The sequence below is a fragment of the Nerophis lumbriciformis genome, linkage group LG18 (genome assembly GCF_033978685.3).
Source record: "Nerophis lumbriciformis linkage group LG18, RoL_Nlum_v2.1, whole genome shotgun sequence".
Lineage (NCBI taxonomy): Eukaryota > Metazoa > Chordata > Actinopteri > Syngnathiformes > Syngnathidae > Nerophis > Nerophis lumbriciformis.
In genome coordinates, this window is record NC_084565.2 from 38,245,153 (window position 1) to 38,268,929 (window position 23,777).

General features: G+C 33.3%; 1 protein-coding gene across 2 annotated transcripts in view; it reads right to left on the minus strand.

The window, feature by feature from the left end:
• Positions 1-3,538: 3,538 nt before the first annotated feature.
• The window catches only part of uap1 (UDP-N-acetylglucosamine pyrophosphorylase 1), a 45,112-nt gene continuing 24,873 nt past the window's right edge, over positions 3,539-23,777 (minus strand). Inside the window, exons 6-11 of one of the 2 annotated variants that reach the window (XM_061978622.2) lie at positions 20,233-20,426; positions 19,221-19,361; positions 15,748-15,936; positions 15,614-15,646; positions 8,812-8,878; positions 3,540-4,384 (exon numbers count right to left, since the gene is read on the minus strand). In XM_061978622.2, the coding sequence (XP_061834606.2) occupies positions 4,292-4,384; positions 8,812-8,878; positions 15,614-15,646; positions 15,748-15,936; positions 19,221-19,361; positions 20,233-20,426 (717 nt within the window). In that variant the 3' untranslated portion in view covers positions 3,540-4,291. Of the gene's footprint in view, positions 4,385-8,811; positions 8,879-15,613; positions 15,647-15,747; positions 15,937-19,220; positions 19,362-20,232; positions 20,427-23,777 lie in introns of both variants that reach the window. The other variant, XM_061978623.2, reaches the window with a different exon arrangement.

The following is a 23,777-nucleotide window of genomic DNA, read 5'->3' on the forward strand; positions in this document are numbered from 1 at the left end:
AGTGGGAGCTGTAGAGTGAAAAGGTGCCGGACCACTTTGGGTCAGTCTGTGTTCTTAATGAAGGCCTCACATCTGTGGAAGTCTTTGCCACTGGAGTTTAAGTCACAGTGGGAGCTGTAGAGAGAAAAGGTGCCGGACCACTCTGGGTCAGTCTGTGTTCTTAATGAAGGCCTCACATCTGTGGAAGTCTTAGCCACTGGAGTTTAAGTCACAGTGGGAGCTGTAAAGTGAAAAGGTGCCGGACAGCTCTAGGTCAGTCTATGTTCTCAGTGAAGTTCTCACATATGTGGAAGTCTTTGCCACTGGAGTTTAAGTCACAGTGGGAGCTGTAGAGTGAAAAGGTGCCCGACCACTCTGGGTCAGTCTGTGTTCTTAGTGAAGTTCTCACATCTGTGGAAGTCTTTGCCACTGGAGTTTAAGTCACAGTGGGAGCTGTAGAGTGAAAAGTTGCCGGACCACTCTGGGTCAGTCTATGTTCTCAGTGAAGTTCTCACATCTGTGGAAGTCTTTGCCACTGGAGTTTAAGTGAAAAGGTGCCGGACAGCTCTAGGTCAGTCTATGTTCTCAGTGAAGTTCTCACATCTGTGGAAGTCTTAGCCACTGGAGTTTAAGTCACAGTGGGAGCTGTAGAGTGAAAAGGTGCCGGACCACTTTGGGTCAGTCTGTGTTCTTAATGAAGGCCTCACATCTGTGGAAGTCTTAGCCACTGGAGTTTAAGTCACAGTGGGAGCTGTAAAGTGAAAAGGTGCCGGACAGCTCTAGGTCAGTCTATGTTCTCAGTGAAGTTCTCACATATGTGGAAGTCTTTGCCACTGGAGTTTAAGTGAAAAGGTGCCGGACAGCTCTAGGTCAGTCTATGTTCTCAGTGAAGTTCTCACATCTGTGGAAGTCTTTGCCACTGGAGTTTAAGTCACAGTGGGAGCTGTAGAGTGAAAAGGTGCCGGACCACTCTGGGTCAGTCTGTGTTCTCAGTGAAGGCCTCACATCTGTGGAACTCTTCGCCACTGGACTTAAAGTCATAGTCGGACATTAAACTTTTCTCCATAAAACCTAAAAAGTGTCTTAAGGAAAATCAGAAGTGTGAGCACTAGAACTGGGTGTAGTAATGGACAAATGGGGCTCTATTATTTTTGAATGTGTTTTTATTTTGTACTTGTCTCAATCTTTTTGAGACGAGGGACGAGGGTAGCCAATGAGCCTGTGGCTAGAAGTCTTATGTACTTTGACATCTTTCATTGTACTGTCCCTGTCAAATAAATACATTAAATAAAAACGATAGAGCGCAGTGGAACAAAGCTAGGGATGCTACATAGAAGCAGGCTGAATTAACGGCAGAAAGAGCACACAAGGATGGCGTGAGATTGCAAAGATGGAGGTCGTAGTGAGAAAGAAAGGAACAGTGGGTGATGTGACGTCAAAGGGTGTGTTGAAAAAGGAGACAAGTCTATGCTTCCAATGCAGGTGTTGAAAGTTTAAACCTACTTCAAGTCCCTCTGCGCCCTCATTTGGAAGATGTAAACGCTGTATGACACTGTGGCCCCTGCATTTGATTTGAAGAATGGAACAGTGACTGCTGAGCCTGTTCATGAGGAGAGCGTTCCATTGGAGGCAGACACTTTTTCAAGGAGTTAGAACAGTGCAGAAGTTAAAAGGCGTGTGTTTGGTAAAATGGCAAATGAAAATACAGTTTCACCAATTGAGTCATACTTTTTGCGCTTCCCAAACTTCTTTGACTTTAGCTCCAGCCATACTTGCCAACCTTGAGACCTCCGATTTCGGGAGGTGGGGGGGGGGGGGGGGGGGTGTGGTTGGGGGCGTGGTTAAGAGGGGAGGAGTATATTTACAGCTAGAATTCACTAAGTCAAGTATTTCATATTATATATGTATATATATATATATATATATATATATATATATGTATATACATACATATATATATATATATATATACAAGAAATACTTGACTTTCAGTGAATTCTAGCTATAAATATATATTTATTTTATATATATATATATATATATATATATATATATATATATATATATATATGTATATATATATATATATATATATATATATATATATATATTTATGTGTGGGGAAAAAAAATCACAAGACTACTTCATCTCTACAGGCCTGTTTCATGAGGGGTTCCCTCAATCATCAGGAGATTTCAGAAATCTCCTGATGATTGAGGGAACCCCTCATGAAACAGGCCTGTAGAGATGAAGTAGTCTTGTGATTTTTTTTTTTCCCCACACATACATATATTGCGCTCTACTACGGTATCGAGCACTATTTTTTGGATAACCTTATTAAGACATATATATATATATATATATATATATATATATATATATATATATATATATATATATATATATATATATATATATATATATATATATATATATATATATATAAAATAAATACTTGAATTTCAGTGTTCATTTATTTACACATATAAATGGTAAAATGGTAAATGGGTCGTACTTGTATAGCGTTTTTGTACCTTTTTAAGGAACTCAAAGCGCTTTGACACTATTTTCCACATTCACCCATTCACACACTGATGGCGGGAGCTGCCATGCACGGCGCTAACCAGGCCAATCAGGAGCAAGGGTGAAGTGTCTTGCTCAAGGACACAACGGACGTGACTAGGATGGTAGAAGGTGGGGATTGAACCAGTAACCCTCGGATTGCTGGCACGGCCACTCTCCCAACTTCGCCACGCCGTCCCTATACACACACATAACACTCATCTACTCATTGTTGAGTTAAGGGTTGAATTGTCCATCCCTGTTCTATTCTCAGTCACTATTTTTCTAACCATGCTGATGATGCATTGCTGTGTGGCACGCACAAAAGTGCTTTCATCAAATGCACTAGATGGCAGTATTGTCCTGTTTAAGAGTGTCACAACATTGCTGTTTACGGCAGACAAACTGCTTTACGGTAGACGTGACTGCTGTTGTTGTGTGTTGTTGCCGCGCTGGGTCTGGGAGGACGTTAATGAAACTGCCTAACAATAAACCCACATAAGAAACCAAGAACTCGTCCTCGATCATTCTACAGTTATAACGTGATTGGGCAGGTACGCTGTTTATATTGTGGGAAAGCGGACTCAGGTCCGCATGGACCTGAGTCCGCCTGAATTTCGGGAGAAAATTTGTCCCGGGAGGTTTTCGGGAGAGGCGCTGAATTTCGGGAGTCTCCCGGAAAATCCGGGAGGGTTGGCAAGTATGGCTCCAGCCTTCTTCTGTTTGTGTGATATTATCATTACTGCCACAAGTGGTGGAAAAGTGTATTACAGCTGAGAACTATACAGATGACAGCTATAAAGAGAGATATTTTAGAGGACAGGCCCCGACCCTATGGTTAGGAATGACTGATGGACGTGATGTTTTCATTGTCAAATCTAGCATCTTTTATCTAGAATTGGAGTCGTGTTTAGAAAAGGAGCTGAATATGAGCTTCCCCTACTTGGAAGACCAGCAGCTAAATGTATAACACAGGACAAGTTTTATTGTTTTAATTCATTTATTTTTCATGATATAAAATGCGCTGAAAATGATTGCACAAAATTTATTTGTAAAATTACAAAAAAAGATTCTGGTTTTATTACACAACTCTTTTTTTTCACTGAAGGTTTACTTCAACTGATTATCTTTTTAATTAAAAAATAATCGTATTTTTTTAAAGCCTCGTGGATACCACAAGTGTACAGATGAACAAGCTTCCAGTTTTAACTATTCAACATATGCATATATATGTATATATATATATATTTATTTTTTATTTATTTATTTTTTATCAATGAGCTTGAAGAGGTAGTCACCTGGAATGGTTTTCACTTCACAGGTGTGCTTGAAGCTCATCAAGAGAATGCCAGGAGAGTGCAAAGCAGTAATCAGAGCGAATGGAGGCTATTTTGAAGAAATAAGAATATAAAACATGTTTTCAATTATTTCACCTTTTTTTTGTTAAGTACATAACTCCACATGTGTTCAGTCATAGTTTTGATGTGACAATCTACAATGTAAATAGTCATGAAAATAAAGAAAACGCATTGAATGAGAAGGTGTGTCCAAACTTTTGGCCTGTACTGTATGTATATACACACACATATATATATACATATATACATATATATATATATATATATATGATAATGCCTACAACGTAGAGGGTGCACTTGTTAATGTCACATTGTGCATGACGGCCCTCTTATTGCACAATGATGACATCGCAGGCGATGTGGAGACAAAAAAACGAGGTTGTTTTCAAGTCTTAAAGTCCGTTCTTGACCTGCTCATGGACGCCGCGCTCGTCAATGATCAGCATGGACTGAAACTCTCGATCCTTCACCAGGGCTTGGATACCCTTCAGGAAGAACAAACATTTAGTGACAGTGTGTGTGGAGTGTAAAATACTAGAGGACTTGCCATGAAGGTATGTAATATGTGTATGATGGTGTCTAATATGTGTATGATGCTGTATAATATGTGTATGATGCTATATATGTGTATGATGGTGTATAATATGTGTATGATGGTGTCTAATATATGTATGATGGTGTGTAATATGTGTATGATGGTGTCTAATATGTGTATGATGGTGTGTAATATGTGTATGATGTTGTGTAATATGTGTATGATGGTGTGTAATATGTGTATGATGGTGTGTAATATGTGTATGATGGTGTGTAATATATGTATGATGGTGTGTAATATGTGTATGATGGTGTCTAATATGTGTATGATGCTGTCTAATATGTGTATGATGCTGTATATGTGTATGATGCTGTATAATATGTGTATGATGGTATGTAATATGTGTATGATGGTGTCTAATATGTGTATGATGGTGTATAATATGTGTATGATGGTGTGTAAAATGTGTATGATGGTGTATAATATGTGTATGATGGTGTATAATATGTGTATGATGGTGTATAATATGTGTATGATGCTGTATAATATGTGTATGATGGTGTATAATATGTTTATAATGGTGTATAATATGTGTATGATGGTGTATAAAATATGTTTGATGGTGTATAATATGTGTATGATGGTGTATAATATGTGCATGATGCTGTATAATATGTGTATGATGGTGTCTAATATGTGTAGGATGGTGTATAATATGTGTATGATGGTGTATAATATGTGCATGATGGTGTATAATATGTGTATGATGGTGTCTAATATGTGTATGATGGTGTATAATATGTGTATGATGGTGTATAATATGTGTATGATGCTTTATAATATGTGTATGATGCTGTATAATATGTGTATGATGGTGTCTAATATGTGTATGATGGTGTGTAATATGTGTATGATGGTGTCTAATGTGTGTATGATGGTGTGTAATTTGTGTATGATGGTGTGTAATATGTGTATGATGGTGTCTAATGTGTGTATGATGGTGTGTAATATGTGTATGATGGTGTCTAATATGTGTATGATGGTGTCTAATAAGTGTATGATGCTGTATATGTGTATGTTGGTGTCTAATATGTGTACGATGGTGTCTAATATGTGTATGATGTGTCTAATATGTGTATGATGGTGTCTAATATGTGTATGATGGTGTCTAATATGTGTATGATGGTGTATAATATGTGCATGATGGTGTATAACGTGTGTATGATGGTGTATAATATGTGCATGATGCTGTATAATATGTGTATGATCCTGTATAATATGTGTATGATGGTGTCTAATATGTGTAGGCTGTGTCTAATATGTGTATGATGGTGTCTAATATGTGTATGATGGTGTATGTGTATGATGGTGTATAATATGTGTATGATGGTGTATAATATGTGTGTGATGGTGTATAATATGTGTATGAAGGTGTGTAATATGTGTATAATGGTGTATAATATGTGTATGATGGTGTATAATGTGTATGATGGTGTATAATATGTGAATGATGGTGTATAATATGTGTATGATGGTGTCTAATATGTGTATGATGGTGTATAATATGTGTATGATGGTGTATAATATGTGTATGATGCTTTATAAAATGTGTATGATGGTGTATAATATGTGTATGATGGTGTATAATATGTGTATGATGCTGTATAATATGATGGTGTATAATATGTGTATAATGGTGTCTAATATATGTATGGTGGTGTGTAATATGTGTGTGATGGTGTCTAATATGTGTATGATGGTGTATAATATGTGTATGATGCTTTATAATATGTGTATGATGCTGTATATATGTGTATGATGGTGTCTAATATGTGTATGATGGTGTGTAATATGTGTATGATGGTGTGTAATATGTGTATGGTGGTGTGTAATATGTGTATGATGGTGTCTAATATGTGTATGATGGTGTATAATATGTGTATGATGGTGTATAATACGTGTATGATGGTGTATAATACGTGTATGATGGTGTATAATATGTGTATGATGGTGTATAATGTGTATGATGGTGTATAATATGTGTATGATGGTGTATAATATGTGTATGATGCTGTATAATATGTGTATGATGGTGTCTAATATGTGTAGGATGGTGTATAATATGTGTATGACGGTGTGTAATATGTGTATGATGGTGTATAATATGTGTATGATGGTGTATAATATGTGTATGATGCTGTATAATATGTGTAGGATGGTGTATAATATGTGTATGATGGTGTATAATATGTGTATGTTGCTGTATAATATGTGCATGATGGTGTATAATATGTGTATGATGGTGTCTAATATGTGTATGATGGTGTATAATGTGTATGATGGTGTATAATATGTGTATGATGGTGTATAATATGTGCATGATGCTGTATAATATGTGTATGATGGTGTCTAATATGTGTATGATGGTGTATAATGTGTATGATGGTGTATAATATGTGTATGGTGGTGTATAATATGTGTATGATGCTGTATAATATGTGTATGATGGTGTATAATATGTGTATGATGGTGCATAATATGTGTATGATGGTGTATAATATGTGTATGATGGTGTATAATATGTGTATGATGCTGTATAATATGTGTATGATGGTGTATAATATGTGTATGATGGTGTATAATATGTGTATGATGGTGTATAATATGTGTATGATGGTGTATAATATGTGCATGATGCTGTATAATATGTGTATGATGGTGTCTAATACGTGTATGATGGTGTATAATATGTGTATGATGGTGTATAATATGTGTATGGTGGTGTATAATATGTGTATGATGGTGTATAATATGTATGATGGTGTATAATGTGTATGATGGTGTATAATATGTGTATGATGCTGTATAATATGTGTATGATGGTGTCTAATATGTGTAGGATGGTGTATAATATGTGTATGACGGTGTGTAATATGTGTATGATGGTGTATAATATGTGTATGATGGTGTATAATATGTGTATGATGCTGTATAATATGTGTAGGATGGTGTATAATATGTGTATGATGGTGTATAATATGTGTTTGATGCTGTATAATATGTGCATGATGGTGTATAATATGTGTATGATGGTGTCTAATATGTGTATGATGGTGTCTAATGTGTATGATGGTGTATAATATGTGTATGATGGTGTCTAATATGTGTATGATGGTGTATAATATGTGTATGATGCTGTATAATATGTGCATGATGGTGTATAATATGTGTATGATGGTGTCTAATATGTGTATGATGGTGTCTAATGTGTATGATGGTGTATAATATGTGTATGATGGTGTCTAATATGTGTATGATGCTGTATAATATGTGCATGATGGTGTATAATATGTGTATGATGGTGTCTAATATGTGTATGATGGTGTATAATATGTGTATGATGGTGTATAATGTGTATGATGGTGTATAATATGTGTATGATGGTGTATAATATGTGTATGATGGTGTCTAATATGTGTAGGATGGTGTATAATATGTGTATGATGGTGTATAATATGTGTATGATGGTGTCTAATATGTGTAGGATGGTGTATAATATGTGTATGATGGTGTATAATATGTGTAGGATGGTGTATAATATGTGTATGATGCTGTATAATATGTGTATGATGGTGTCTAATATGTGTAGGATGGTGTATAATATGTGTATGATGGTGTATAATATGTGCATGATGGTGTATAATATGTGTATGATGGTGTCTAATATGTGTATGATGGTGTATAATATGTGTATGATGGTGTATAATATGTGTATGATGGTGTATAATATGTGTATGATGGTGTATAATATGTTTGATGGTGTATAATATGTGTATGATGGTGTATAATATGTGTATGATGGTGTATAATATGTGTATGATGGTGTATAATATGTGTATGATGGTGTATAATATGTGTATGATGGTGTATAATATGTTTGATGGTGTATAATATGTGTATGATGGTGTATAATATGTGTATGATGGTGTATAATATGTGTATGATGGTGTATAATATGTGTATGATGGTGTATAATATGTGTATGATGGTGTATAATATGTTTGATGGTGTATAATATGTGTATGATGGTGTATAATATGTGTATGATGGTGTATAATATGTGTATGATGGTGTATAATATGTGTATGATGGTGTATAATATGTGTATGATGGCGTATAAAATGTTTGATGGTGTATAATATGTGTATGATGGTGTCTAATATGTGTATGATGGTGTGTAATATGTGTAGAATAAATCAAGTCATCACTATTATTGAGATGATGAGATGTATTGGAGGAATCCTGGAAGAGACTTCAGAATGTGTTCTTGCAATGGAGGAGATGAAAAAGAGTGAAGAGTGAAGAAAGTCTTCTTACTTCTCCAGCGTAGGAAAGCAGGGGAGAGATCTCACATTTGATTGGCAGGTCACTTCTGTCCTTCAGGCTGCATGAGGGAGACATTCATTACATATGTAATATTCATGTACATTAATTATACATGCAATATTAATGTACATCAATTATATATGCATTATTAATGTATATTAATTATATATGAAATATTAATTTACATTAATTATATATGTACTAATAATGTACATTAATTACATATGCAATATGACTGTACATTAATGTATGCAGTACCACAGTAGCAATCAATTAATCAACAATCAAAGTTGACTTATATAGCCCCAAAATCACAAATGTCTCAAAGGGCTGCACAAACCCAACGACATCCTGGGCTCAGATCCACATCAGGGCAAGACAAAACTCAACCCAATGGGAACAACCAGAAATATATATATATATATATATATATATATATATATATATATATATATATATATATATATATATATATATATATATATATATATATATATATATATATATATATATGGCTTTGGTTTGAGAGGAAGGAATGATTGGACGTAACATGCCAAGTGTGCAACATTCCATTTGTTTGTGAGAGAAGAAGAAAGAGTGATCACATGTGAGGAAGAGAAGAGAACGACTGAGGAGGAAGAACACTTTTAGATCATAATGATGTCAGCACTTTTTACTTCATACTTCCACCAAGTACACTTCACTTCACTTTGTGTATGAATACTACATTACATCATACTCTATACTTCATACCTCAAGTACACTTCACTTTGTGTTTGAATACTACATTACATCATACTTTTTACTTCATACTTCCATCAAGTACACTTCACTTTGTGTATGAATACTACATTACACCATACTTTATACTTCATACTTCAAGTACACTTCACTTTGTGTATGAATACTACATTACATAACACTTTTTACTTCATACTTCAAGTACACTTCACTTTGTGTTTGAATACTACATTACATCATACTTTTTACTTTATACTTCCACCAAGTACACTTCACATTGTGTATGGATACTACATTACACCATACTCTATACTTCATATTTCAAGTACACTTCACTTTGTGTATGAATACATCATCATTTTTACTTCATACTTCAAGTACACTTCACTTTGTGTATGAATACATCATACTTTTTACTTCATACTTCAAGTACACTTCACTTTGTGTATGAATACTACATCACATCGTACTTTTTACTTCATACCTCAAGTACACTTCACTTTGTGCATGAATACTACATTACATCATACTTTCTACTTCATACTTCCACCAAGTACACTTCACTTTGTGTATGAATACTACATTACATCATACCTTTTACTTCATACTTCCACCAAGTACACTTCACTTTGTGCATGAATACTACATTACATCAAAATTTTTTACTTCATATTGCAAGTACACTTCACTTTGTGTATGAATACTACATTACATCATACTTTTTACTTCATATTGCAAGTACACTTCACTTTGTGTATGAATACTACATTACATCATACTTTTTACTTCATACTTGCACCAAGTACACTTCCCTTTGTGTATGAATACTACATTACATCATACTTTTTACTTCATACCTCAAGTACACTCCACTTTGTGTATGAGTACTACATTACATCATACTTTTGACTTCATACTTCAAGTACACTTCACTTTGTGTATGAATACTACATTACGTCATACCTTTTACTTCATACTTGCACCAAGTGCACTTCACTTTGTGTATGAATACTACATTACATCACACTTTTTACTTCATACTTCCACAAAGTACACTTTGTGTATAAAAACTACATTACATCATTATCATACTTTTTACTTCATACTTCTAGTACACTTCACTTTGTGTTTGAATACTACATTACATCATACTTTTTACTTCATACTTCCACCAAGTACAATTTACTTTGTGTATGTATACTACATTACACTATACTCTATATTTCATATTTCAAGTACACTTCACTTTGTGTATGAATACTACATTACACCATACTCTATACTTCATATTTCAAGTACACTTCACTTTGTGTATGAATACATCATCATTTTTTACTTCATCCTTCAAGTACACTTCACTTTGTGTATGAATACTACATCACATCGTACTTTTTACTTCATACCTCAAGTACACTTCACTTTGTGTATGAATACTACATTACATCATACTTTTTACTTCATACTTCCACCAAGTACACTTCACTTTGTGCATGAATACTACATTACATCATACTTTTTACTTCATACTTCAAGTACACTTCACTTTGTGTATGAATACTACATTACATCACACTTTTTACTTCATACTTGCAGCAAGTACACTTCACTTTGTGTATGAATACTACATTACATCATACTTTTTACTTCATACTTCCACCAAGTACACTTCACTTTGTGTATGAATACTACATTACATCATACTTTTTACTTCATACTTGCACCAAGTACACTTCACTTTGTGTATGAATACTACATTACACTATACTCTATACTTCATATTTCAAGTACACTTCACTTTGTGTATGAATACATCATAATTTTTACTTCATACTTCAAGTACACTTCACTTTGTGTATGAATACTACATTACATAACACTTTTTACTTCATACTTCAAGTACACTTCACTTTGTGTATGAATACTACATTACATCACACGTTTTACTTCACACTTCCACCAAGTACACTTCACTTTGTGTATGAATACTACATTACATCATACTTTTTACTTCATACTTCAAGTACACTTCACTTTGTGCATGAGTACTACATTACATCATACTTGTTACTTCATATTGCAAGTATACTTCACTTTGTGTATGAATACTACATTACATCATACTTTTTACTTCATACTTCCACCAAGTACACTTCACTTTGTGCATGAATACTACATTACATCATACTTTTTACTTCATACTTCAAGTACACTTCACTTTGTGTATGAATACTACATTACATCATACTTTTTACTTCATACTTCAAGTACACTTCACTTTGTGTATGAATACTACATTACATCACACTTTTTATTTCATACTTGCAGCAAGTACACTTCACTTTGTGCATAATACTACATTACATCATACTTTTTACTTCATACTTCAACTACACTTCACTTTGTGCATGAATACTACATTACATCATACTTTCTACTTCATACTTCAAGTACACTTCACTTTGTGCATGAATACTACATTACATCATACTTTCTACTTCATACTTCCACCAAGTACACTTCACTTTGTGTATGAATACTACATTACATCATACCTTTTACTTCATACTTCCACCAAGTACACTTCACTTTGTGCATGAATACTACATTACATCAAAATGTTTACTTCATATTGCAAGTACACTTCACTTTGTGTATGAATACTACATTACATCATACTTTTTACTTCATATTGCAAGTACACTTCACTTTGTGTATGAATACTACATTACATCATACTTTTTACTTCATACTTGCACCAAGTACACTTCACTTTGTGTATGAATACTACATTACATCATACCTTTTACTTCATACTTCCACCAAGTACACTTCACTTTGTGCATGAATACTACATTACATCAAAATTTTTACTTCATATTGCAAGTACACTTCACTTTGTGTATGAATACTACATTACATCATACTTTTTACTTCATACTTGCACCAAGTACACTTCACTCTGTGCATGAATACTACATTACATCATACTTTTTACTTCATACCTCAAGTACACTTCACTTTGTGTATGAATACTACATTACATCATACTTTTTACTTCATATTTCAAGTACACTTCACTTTGTGTTTGAATACTACATTACATCATACTTTTTACTTCATACTTCAAGCACACTTCACTTTGTGTATGAATACTACATTACGTCATACCTTTTACTTCATACTTGCACCAAGTACACTTCCCTTTGTGCATTAATACTACATTCCATCATTATCATACTTTTTACTTCATACTTCTAGTACACTTCACTTTGTGTTTGAATACTACATTACATCATACTTTTTACTTCATATTTCAAGTACACTTCACTTTGTGTATGAATACTACATTACACCATACTCTATACTTCATATTTCAAGTACACTTCACTTTGTGTATGAATACTACATTACACCATACTCTATACTTCATATTTCAAGTACACTTCACTTTGTGCATGAATACTACATTACATCATACTTTTTTCTTCATACTTCCACCAAGTACACTTCACTTTGTGTATGAATACTACATTACATCACACTTTTTACTTCATACTTCCACCAAGTACACTTCACTTTGTGTATGAATACTACAGTACATCATCATCATACTTTTTACTTCATACTTCTAGTACACTTCACTTTGTGTTTGAATACTATATTACATCATACTTTTTACTTCATACTTCCACCAAGTACAATTTACTTTGTGTATGTATACTACATTACACTATACTCTATACTTCATATTTCAAGTACACTTCACTTTGTGCATGAATACTACATTACACCATACTCTATACTTCGTATTTCAAGTAGACTTCACTTTGTGTATGAATACATCATAATTTTTACTTCATACTTTAAGTACACTTCACTTTGTGTATGAATACTACATTACATCACACTTTTTACTTCATACTTCAAGTACACTTCACTTTGTGTATGAATACTACATTACATCACACTTTTTACTTCATACTTGCATTAAGTACACTTCACTTTGTGTATGAATACTACATTACATCATACTTTTTACTTCATACTTGCAGCAAGTACACTTCACTTTGTGTATGAATACTACATTACATCACACTTTTTACTTCATACTTGCAGCAAGTACACTTCACTTTGTGTATGAATACTACATTACATCATACTTTTTACTTCATACTTCAAGTACACTTCACTTTGTGCATGAATACTACATTACACCATACTCTATACTTCGTATTTCAAGTACACTTCACTTTGTGTATGAATACATCATAATTTTTACTTCATACTTTAAGTACACTTCACTTTGTGTATGAATACTACATTACATCACACTTTTTACTTCATACTTCAAGTACACTTCACTTTGTGTATGAATACTACATTACATCACACTTTTTACTTCATACTTGCATTAAGTATACTTCACTTTGTGTATGAATACTACATTACATCATACTTTTTACTTCATACTTGCAGCAAGTACACTTCACTTTGTGTATGAATACTACATTACATCACACTTTTTACTTCATACTTGCAGCAAGTACACTTCACTTTGTGTATGAATACTACATTACATCATACTTTTTACTTCATACTTCAAGTACACTTCACTTTGTGCATGAATACTACATTACACCATACTCTATACTTCGTATTTCAAGTACACTTCACTTTGTGTATGAATACATCATCATTTTTACTTCATACTTCAAGTACACTTCACTTTGTGTATGAATACTACATTACATCACACTTTTTACTTCATACTTCCACCAAGTACACTTCACTTTGTGTATGAATACTACATTACATCATCATCATACTTTTTACTTCATACTTCTAGTACACTTCACTTTGTGTTTGAATACTATATTACATCATACTTTTTACTTCATACTTCCACCAAGTACAATTTACTTTGTGTATGTATACTACATTACACTATACTCTATACTTCATATTTCAAGTACACTTCACTTTGTGTATGAATGCTACATTACACCATACTCTATACTTCATATTTCAAGTACACTTCACTTTGTGTATGAATACATCATAATTTTTACTTCATACTTCAAGTACACTTCACTTTGTGTATGAATACTACATTACTTCATACTTTTTACTTCACACTTCCACCAAGTACACTTCACTTTGTGCTTGAATACTACATTACATCATACCTTTTACTTCATACTTGCACCAAGTACACTTCACTTTGTGCATGAATACTACATTACATCACACTTTTTACTTCATACTTGCACCAAGTACACTTCACTTTGTGTATGAATACTACATTACATCATACTTTTTACTTCATACTTCAAGTACACTTCACTTTGTGTATGAATACTACATTACATCATACTTTTTACTTCATATTTCAAGTACACTTCACTTTGTGCATGAATACTACATTACATCATACTTTTTACTTCATACTTCCACCAAGAAGTACACTTTGGTTGATTGTGAGAAAGATGCATGCACCGTAGTTGATAGTCAAAGACATTGGTGCACGAGTGCCGCTGACACGGGGGGCTGCGGTTGATTGTGAGAAAGATGCATGCACCGTAGTTGACAGTCAAAGAGCATGGTGCACGAGTGCCGCTGACACAGGGTGCTGCGGTTGATTGTGAGAAAGATGCATGCACCGTAGTTGAGTCAAATAGCATGGTGCACGAGTGCCGCTGACACAGGGTGCTGCGGTTGATTGTGAGAAAGATGCATGCACCGTAGTTGAGTCAAATAGCATGGTGCACGAGTGCCGCTGACACAGGGGGCTGCGGTTGATTGTGAGAAAGATAAATGTATCGTAGTTGACAGTCAAAGAGCATGGTGCACGAGTGCCGCCGACACGGGGGGCTGAGGTTGATTGTGAGAAAGATGTAAGTACCGTAGTTGATAGTCAAAGAGCATGGTGCACGAGTGCCGCCGACACGGGGGTGCTGCGGTTGATTGTGAGAAAAACGAAGGTAGCATGAAAATAAAGTTGAAGTGCGTAGTAAGCAAAGCAGCGAGGGGGCGGGGCTTGTGAGATATTTACTTGGTGCGGCCATCACTTCCTGCTGCTGCAACTCTGCAAACACGGTGGCATACACGGGACAAGATGGCGGTGAAACGCTCTGACAAAGCAGCAGATGGAAGACAAACAGAAGAGGCCACCAGCACGAGTGTTACCTGGGAATGGCAGGTACACGAGTGCCGTTCTCGTCGATAAAGTGACCGCCGGCGTTCAACACCCAGCGATGGTGGAGGGACAAGAGGGCGTGTCTGGCCGTTGTGGGCGTGTCTTTCCCGTCTTGGCGGTCGGCATTCTTCAGTGGGGAGAACTCGTCCTCCCTCAGCACCTCGTACACCACAAACGTCCTGACACACGTACACATTAGTTACTACTAGCAGTTACATTAAGTACTAGTAATAGTAGTAGTTAGTTACATTAAGTACTAGTAATAGTAGTTGTTTTAGGTACTAATAATAGTAGCAGGTAGTAGTTCTCAGTACCTCGTACACCACAAACGTCCTGACACACGTACACATTAGTTACTACGAGCAGTTACATTAAGTACTAGTAATAGTAGTAGTTAGTTACATTAAGTACTAGTAATAGTAGTTGTTTTAGGTACTAATAATAGTAGCAGGTAGTAGTTCTCAGTACCTCGTACACCACAAACGTCCTGACACACGTACACATTAGTTACTACGAGCAGTTACATTAAGTACTAGTAATAGTAGTAGTTAGTTACATTAAGTACTAGTAATAGTAGTTGTTTTAGGTACTAATAATAGTAGCAGGTAGTAGTTCTCAGTACCTCGTACACCACAAATGTCCTGACACACGTACACATTAGTTACTACTAGCAGTTACATTAAGTACTAGTAATAGTAGTAGTTAGTTACATTAAATACTAGTAATAGTAGTTGTTGTAGGTACTAATAATAGTAGCAGGTAGTAGTTCTCAGTACCTCGTACACCACAAACCTCCTGACACGCGTACACATTAGTTACTACTAGCAGTTACATTAAGTATTAGTAATAGTAGTAGTTAGTTACATTAAATACTAGTAATAGTAGTTGTTTTAGGTACTAGTAATAGTAGTAGGTAGTAGTTCTCAGTACCTCGTACACCACAAACGTCCTGACACACGTACACATTAGTTACTACTAGCAGTTACATTAAGTACTAGTAATAGTAGTAGTTAGTTGCTTTAAGTACTAGTAATAGTAGTTGTTTTAGGGAGTAATAATAGCAGTAAGTAGTAGTTCTCAGTACCTTGTACACCACAAACGTCCTGACACACGTACACATTAGTTACTACTAGCAGTTACATTAAGTATTAGTAATAATAGTAGTTAGTTACATTAAATACTAGTAATAGTAGTTGTTTTAGGTACTAGTAATAGCAGGAGGTAGTAGTTATCAGTACCTCGTACACCACAAACGTCCTGACACACGTACACATTAGTTACTACTAGCAGTTACATTAAGTACTAGTAATAGTAGTAGTTAGTTGCATTAAGTACTAGTAATAGTCGTTGTTTTAGGTACTAATAATAGTAGCATGTAGTAGTTCTCAGCACCTCGTACACCACAAACGTCCTGACACACGTACACATTAGTTACTACTAGCAGTTACATTAAGTACTAGTAATAGTAGTAGTTAGTTACATTAAATACTAGTAATAGTAGTTGTTTTAGGTACTAGTAATAGTAGTAGGTAGTAGTTCTCAGTACCTCGTACACCACAAACGTCCTGACACACGTACACATTAGGTACTACTAGCAGTTACATTAAGTACTAGTAATAGTAGTAGTTAGTTACATTAAGTACTAGTAATAGTAGTTGTTTTAGGTACTATTAATAGTAGCAGGTAGTAGTTCTCAGCACCTCGTACACCACAAACGTCCTGACACACGTACACATTAGTTACTAGTAGTAGTTAGTTACATTAAGTACTAGTAATAGTAGTAGTAGTTAGTTACATTAAATACTAGTAATAGTAGTTGTTTTAGGGAGTAATAATAGCAGCGGGTAGTAGTTCTCAGCACCTCGTACACCACAAACGTCCTGACACACGTACACATTAGTTACTACTAGCAGTTACATTAAGTATTAGTAATAGTAGTAGTTAGTTACATTAAATACTAGTGATAGTAGTTGTTTTAGGTACTAGTAATAGTAGTAGGTAGTAGTTCTCAGTACCTTGTACACCACAAACGTGCTGACACACGTACACATTAGGTACCAGTAGTAGTTAGTTACATTAAATACTAGTAATAGTAGTTGTTTTAGGTACTAATAATAGTAGTAGGTAGTAATTCTCAGCACCTCGTACACCACAAACGTCCTGATACACGTACACATTAGTTACTAGTAGCAGTTAGTTACATTAAGTACTAGTGATAGTAGTTGTTTTAGGTACTAGTAATAGTAGTAGGTAGTAGTTCTCAGTACCTTGTACACCACAAAAGTGCTGACACACGCACACATTATGTACTAATAGTAGTTAGTTACATTAAATACTAGTAATAGTAGTTGTTTTAGGTACTAATAATAGTAGCAGGTAGTAGTTCTCAGCACCTCGTACACCACAAACGTCCTGACACACGTACACATTAGTTACTACTAGCAGTTACATTAAGTACTAGTAATAGGAGTAGTTAGTTACATTAAATACTAGTAATAGTAGTTGTTTTAGGTACTAGTAATAGTAGTAGGTAGTAGTTCTCAGTACCTCATACACCCCAAACTCTCTGACACATGTACACGAGTTACTAGTAGTAGTTATTTACAATAAGTACTAGTACTAGTAGTTATTTTAAGTACTAGTAATAGTAGTAGGTAGTAGTTGTGGGATGATATATCATCCCTACAAGCAGGTGTATATATATATATATATATATATATATATATATATATATATATATATATATATATATATATATATATATATATATATATATATATATATATATATTTATATATATACACACACACACATATATAGTAACTTAGTCATAATAGTTAATAGTACATAGTAATAAGTTAAGTGTTGGTAATAGTTAATAGTAAGGTTTAGTAGTAAGTTAGTAGTGAGTTAGTAGTATGGTTAATAGTACATTAGCAATAGTTAATCGTAGTAAGTTAGTTGTTATAGTGTATATAAAGTACTAGTAAGTTAGTAGTAAGTTAATAGTAATAGTTAGTAGTAAGTTAGTAGTATATTTAATAATACATTAGCAATAGTTAATTGTAGTAAGTTAATAGTAAGTATTAGTAAGTTGGTAGTAAGGTAATCGTAAGTTAGTAGTATATTTAATAGTACATTAGCAATAGTTAATCGTAGTAAGTTAGTTATAATAGTTAATAGTAAGTAGTAATAAGTTGGTAGTAAGGTAATAGTACGTTAGCAGTAGTTAATAGGACATTAGCAATAGTTAGTTATAGTAAGTTAGTTATAATAGTTAATAAGTAATAATAATTTAGTAGTAATAGTAGTAAGTTAGTAGTATAGTGAATAGTACATTAGCAATTGTCGTAAGTTAGTAACAGTAAGTTAGTAGTAAGTTAATAGTAATAGTACATAGTAAGTAGTAGTAGGTTAGTAGTAAGTTAGTAATAATAGGTAGTAGAAAACGTTGCTTACTTACTTGGCAAACTGGAAAATGTCAAAGACAAACTTTTCCATTTTGATTCCGTTTGGTTTGTCAGGCGTGACAAGTTGACCTTTGTCGTCCACAAAAGGAATCTTCTTGTGGGCCACATGGTGCTGAAGACTTGGTTCATACTTCCTGTACGGACATATGACACTTGTGAAAACACACCCACATAAACACTTCTTCTTCTTCTTCTTCTTCTTGGTGAGAACATATTGACAATATTTGTCTGCATCCTGGACTATGCATCGAGACGGCCGCTGAGTCATGTTTGATGCTACAAGATGGCCGCTGAGTCATGTTTGATGCTACAAGACGGCCGCTGAGTCATGTTTGATGCTACAAGACGTCCGCTGAGTCATGTTTGATGCTACAAGATGGCCGCTGAGTCATGTTTGATGCTACAAGATGGTTGCTGAGTCATATTTTAAGCTACAAGATGGCCGCTGAGTCATATTTTAAGCTACTAGATGGCCGCTGAGTCATGTTTGATGCTACAAGATGGCCGCTGAGTCATGTTTGATGCTACAAGATGGCCGCTGAGTCATGTTTGATGCTACAAGACGTCCGCTGAGTCATGTTTGATGCTAGAAGATGGCCGCTGAGTCATATTTTAAGCTACAAGATGGCCGCTGAGTCATGTTTGATGCTAGAAGATGGCCGCTGAGTCATATTTTAAGCTACAAGATGGCCGCTGAGTCATATTTTAAGCTACAAGATGGCCGCTGAGTCATGTTTGATGCTACAAGATGGCCGCTGAGTCATGTTTGATGCTACAAGATGGCCGCTGAGTCATGTTTGATGCTACAAGACGGCCGCTGAGTCATGTTTGATGCTACAAGATGGCCGCTGAGTCATGTTTGAGTGAAAAATGGGAGTAATATTGTTAGAAATCATGTTGATGTCATGTTGACAGTGGAGTACAATCCAAAGTGATCGATACTTACTAGAACTTTCCTGCGAGCTTAAAGTCATGATAGCAGAGAAGGTTGCGAGAGAAACTTACTCCACAACATCTTTGAGAAAGGAGAAGGTGAAAAAGTGGTTGGCTATATTCCCGGCGTTGAACATCAGGCGTCCATCAGCGCTTCTCTTCTGGGCCGTTTCCATGGTGATCTCGCTGTACTCCACCACCTGGTACTTGCCGTCCACCTTGCAAACCACGCCCACCGCCTCTGTCGGGTTGCTCTTCTCCACCACCTGCAGCAGAAATGATCATCTTCCACGTTTCTACACGTCCTCAAAGGCAACACAAACATTTCAAAATCTACTAAATCAATTTGGAAACCTGCTGAAACTTGTTTGGCAAAGAAGAAATGCTCACTAACACAGATTTAGACACATTTGTCAACAATATTTGGTCTTTTGTGTATATACCGTATTTTTCGGACTATAAGTCGCAGTTTTTTTCATAGTTTGGCCGGGCTCCAGTGCGACTTATATATGTTTTTTTCCTTCTTTATTATGTATATTTGGCAGGTGCGACTTATACTCGGGTGCGACTTATACTCCGAAAAATACGGTAGTCAAAGTTTGACTTCAACTCATGAACAATGGCAGCAACAACTAAAGTGTTGTGTTGATATTGTTGTTTAGTATATGTAAATATACTGAGGTGGTCCCCATACCAATATGTTGGTAGCGGTGCCAAAATGTATTTCGATACTTTTCAAAATAAAGGTGAGCCCAAACAAAACATCATTATTGGCTTTATTTGAACATAAACTGTTCTGATACATGAAACATAAGTTGGTTATTGCAAGTAAAGAAGAATGTTGTCATGAAATAAGATGTTGAACATACTAAACAACTTGTCTTTTAGTAGGAAGTAAATAAACAACTTGTCTTTTAGTAGTAAGTAAACAAACAACTTTATTTTAGTAGGAAGTAAACAAACAACTTTATTTTAGTAGGAAGTAAACAAACAACTTGTCTTTTAGTAGGAAGTAAACAAACAACTTGTCTTTTAGTAGTAAGTAAACAAACAACTTTATTTTAGTAGGAAGTAAACAAACAACTTGTCTTTTAGTAGGAAGTAAACAAACAACTTGTCTTTTAGTAGTAAGTAAACAAACAACTTTATTTTAGTAGTAAGTAAACAAACAACTTTATTTTAGTAGGAAGTAAACAACCAACTTGTCTTTTAGTAGGAAGTAAACAAACAACTTGTCTTTTAGTAGGAAGTAAACAAACAACTTGTCTTTTAGTAGGAAGTAAACAAACAACTTTATTTTAGTAGGAAGTAAACAAACAACTTGTCTTTTAGTAGGAAGTAAACAAACAACTTGTCTTTTAGTAGGAAGTAAACAAACAACTTGTCTTTTAGTAGGAAGTAAACAAACAACTACACAAGTAGTGTGGTGTAAAAGTAATGTAGTATAAAAGTAATGCATAATACAATTAGTGTATATAAAAGTAATGTAGTATAAAAGTAGTGTAGTATAATAGTATTGTAGTATAAAAGTAGTGTAGTATAAAAGTAATGTAGTATAAAAGTAGTGTATATAAACGTAATGTAGCATAAAAGTAGTGTGGTATAAAAGTAGTGTGGTATAAAAGTAGTGTAGTATAAAAGTAATGTAGTGTAAAAGTAATCTGGTACAAAAGTAGTGTAGTATAAAAGTAATGTATAATAAAATTAGTGTAGTATAAAAGTAATGTAGTATAAAAGTAGTGTAGTATAAAAGTAATGTAGTATACACACAGTGTATTATAAAAGTAGTGTAGTATAAAAGTAATGTATAATAAAAGTAATACAGTATAAAAGTGATGTATAATAAAAGTAGTGTAGTATAAAAGTAGTGTATAATAAAAGTAGTGTAGTATAAAAGTAATTTATAATAAAAGTAGTGTAGTATAAAAGTAATGTATAATAAAAGTATTGTATAATAAAAATAGTGTATAATAAAAGTAGTGTAGTATAAAAGTAATGCAGTATAAAAGTAGTGTAGTATAAAAGTAATGTATAATAAAAGTAGTGAAGTATTAAAGTAATGTATAATAAAAGTAGTGTAGTGTAAAAGTAATGTATAATAAAAGTAGTGTAGTATAAAAGTAATGTATAATAAAAGTAGTGTAGTATAAAAGTAATGTATAATAAAAGTAGCGTAGTATAAAAGTAATGTATAATAAAAGTAGTGTAGTGTAAAAGTAATGTATAGTAAAAGTAGTGTAGTATAAAAGTAATGTATAATAAAAGTAGTGTAGTATAAAAGTAATGTATAATAAAAGTAGTGTAGTATAAAAGTAATGTATAATAAAAGTAATGTATAATAAAAGTAGTGTATAATAAAAGTAGTGTAGTATAAAAGTAATGCAGTATAAAAGTAGTGTAGTACAAAAGTAGTGTAGTATAAAAGTAATGTATAATAAAAGTAGTGTAGTGTAAAAGTAATGTATAATAAAAGTAGTGTAGTATAAAAGTAATGTATAATAAAAGTAATGTAGTTTAAAAGTAATGCATAATAAAAGTAGTGGATAACAAAAGTAGTGTAGTATAAAAGTAATGTAGTATAAAAGTAGTGTATAATAAAAGTAATGTAAAATAAAAGTAGTGAAGTATTAAAGTAATGTATAATAAAAGTAGTGTAGTGTAAAAGTAATGTATAATAAAAGTAGTGTAGTATAAAAGTAATGTACCGGTATATAAAAGTAATGTATAATAAAAGTAGTGAAGTATTAAAGTAATGTATAATAAAGGTAGTGTAGTGTAAAAGTAATGTATAATAAAAGTAGTGTAGTGTAAAAGTAATGTATAATAAAAGTAGTGTAGTATAAAAGTAATGTATAATAAAAGTAGTGTAGTATAAAAGTAATGTATAATAAAAGTAGTGTAGTATAAAAGTAATGCAGTATAAAAGTAGTGTAGTATAAAAGTAATGTATAATAAAAGTAGTGTAGTGTAAAAGTAATGTATAATAAAAGTAGTGTAGTATAAAAGTAATGTATAATAAAAGTAGTGTATAACAAAAGTAGTGTAGTGTAAAAGTAATGCAGTATAAAAGTAGTGTAGTATAAAAGTAGTGTAGTATAAAAGTAATGTATAATAAAAGTAGTGTAGTATAAAAGTAATGTATAATAAAAGTAGTGTAGTATAAAAGTAATGTATAATAAAACTATTGTATAATAAAAATAGTGTATAATAAAAGTAGTGTAGTATAAAAGTAATGCAGTATAAAAGTAGTGTAGTATAAAAGTAATGTATAATAAAAGTAGAAGTATTAAAGTAATGTATAATAAAAGTAGTGTAGTGTAAAAGTAATGTATAATAAAAGTAGTGTAGTATAAAAGTAATGTATAATAAAAGTAGTGTAGTATAAAAGTAATGTATAATAAAAGTAGTGTAGTATAAAAGTAATGTATAATAAAAGTAGTGTAGTATAAAAGTAATGTATAATAAAAGTAGTGTAGTATAAAAGTAATGTATAATAAAAGTAATGTATAATAAAAGTAGTGTATAATAAAAGTAGTGTAGTATAAAAGTAATGCAGTATAAAAGTAGTGTAGTATAAAAGTAGTGTAGTATAAAAGTAATGTATAATAAAAGTAGTG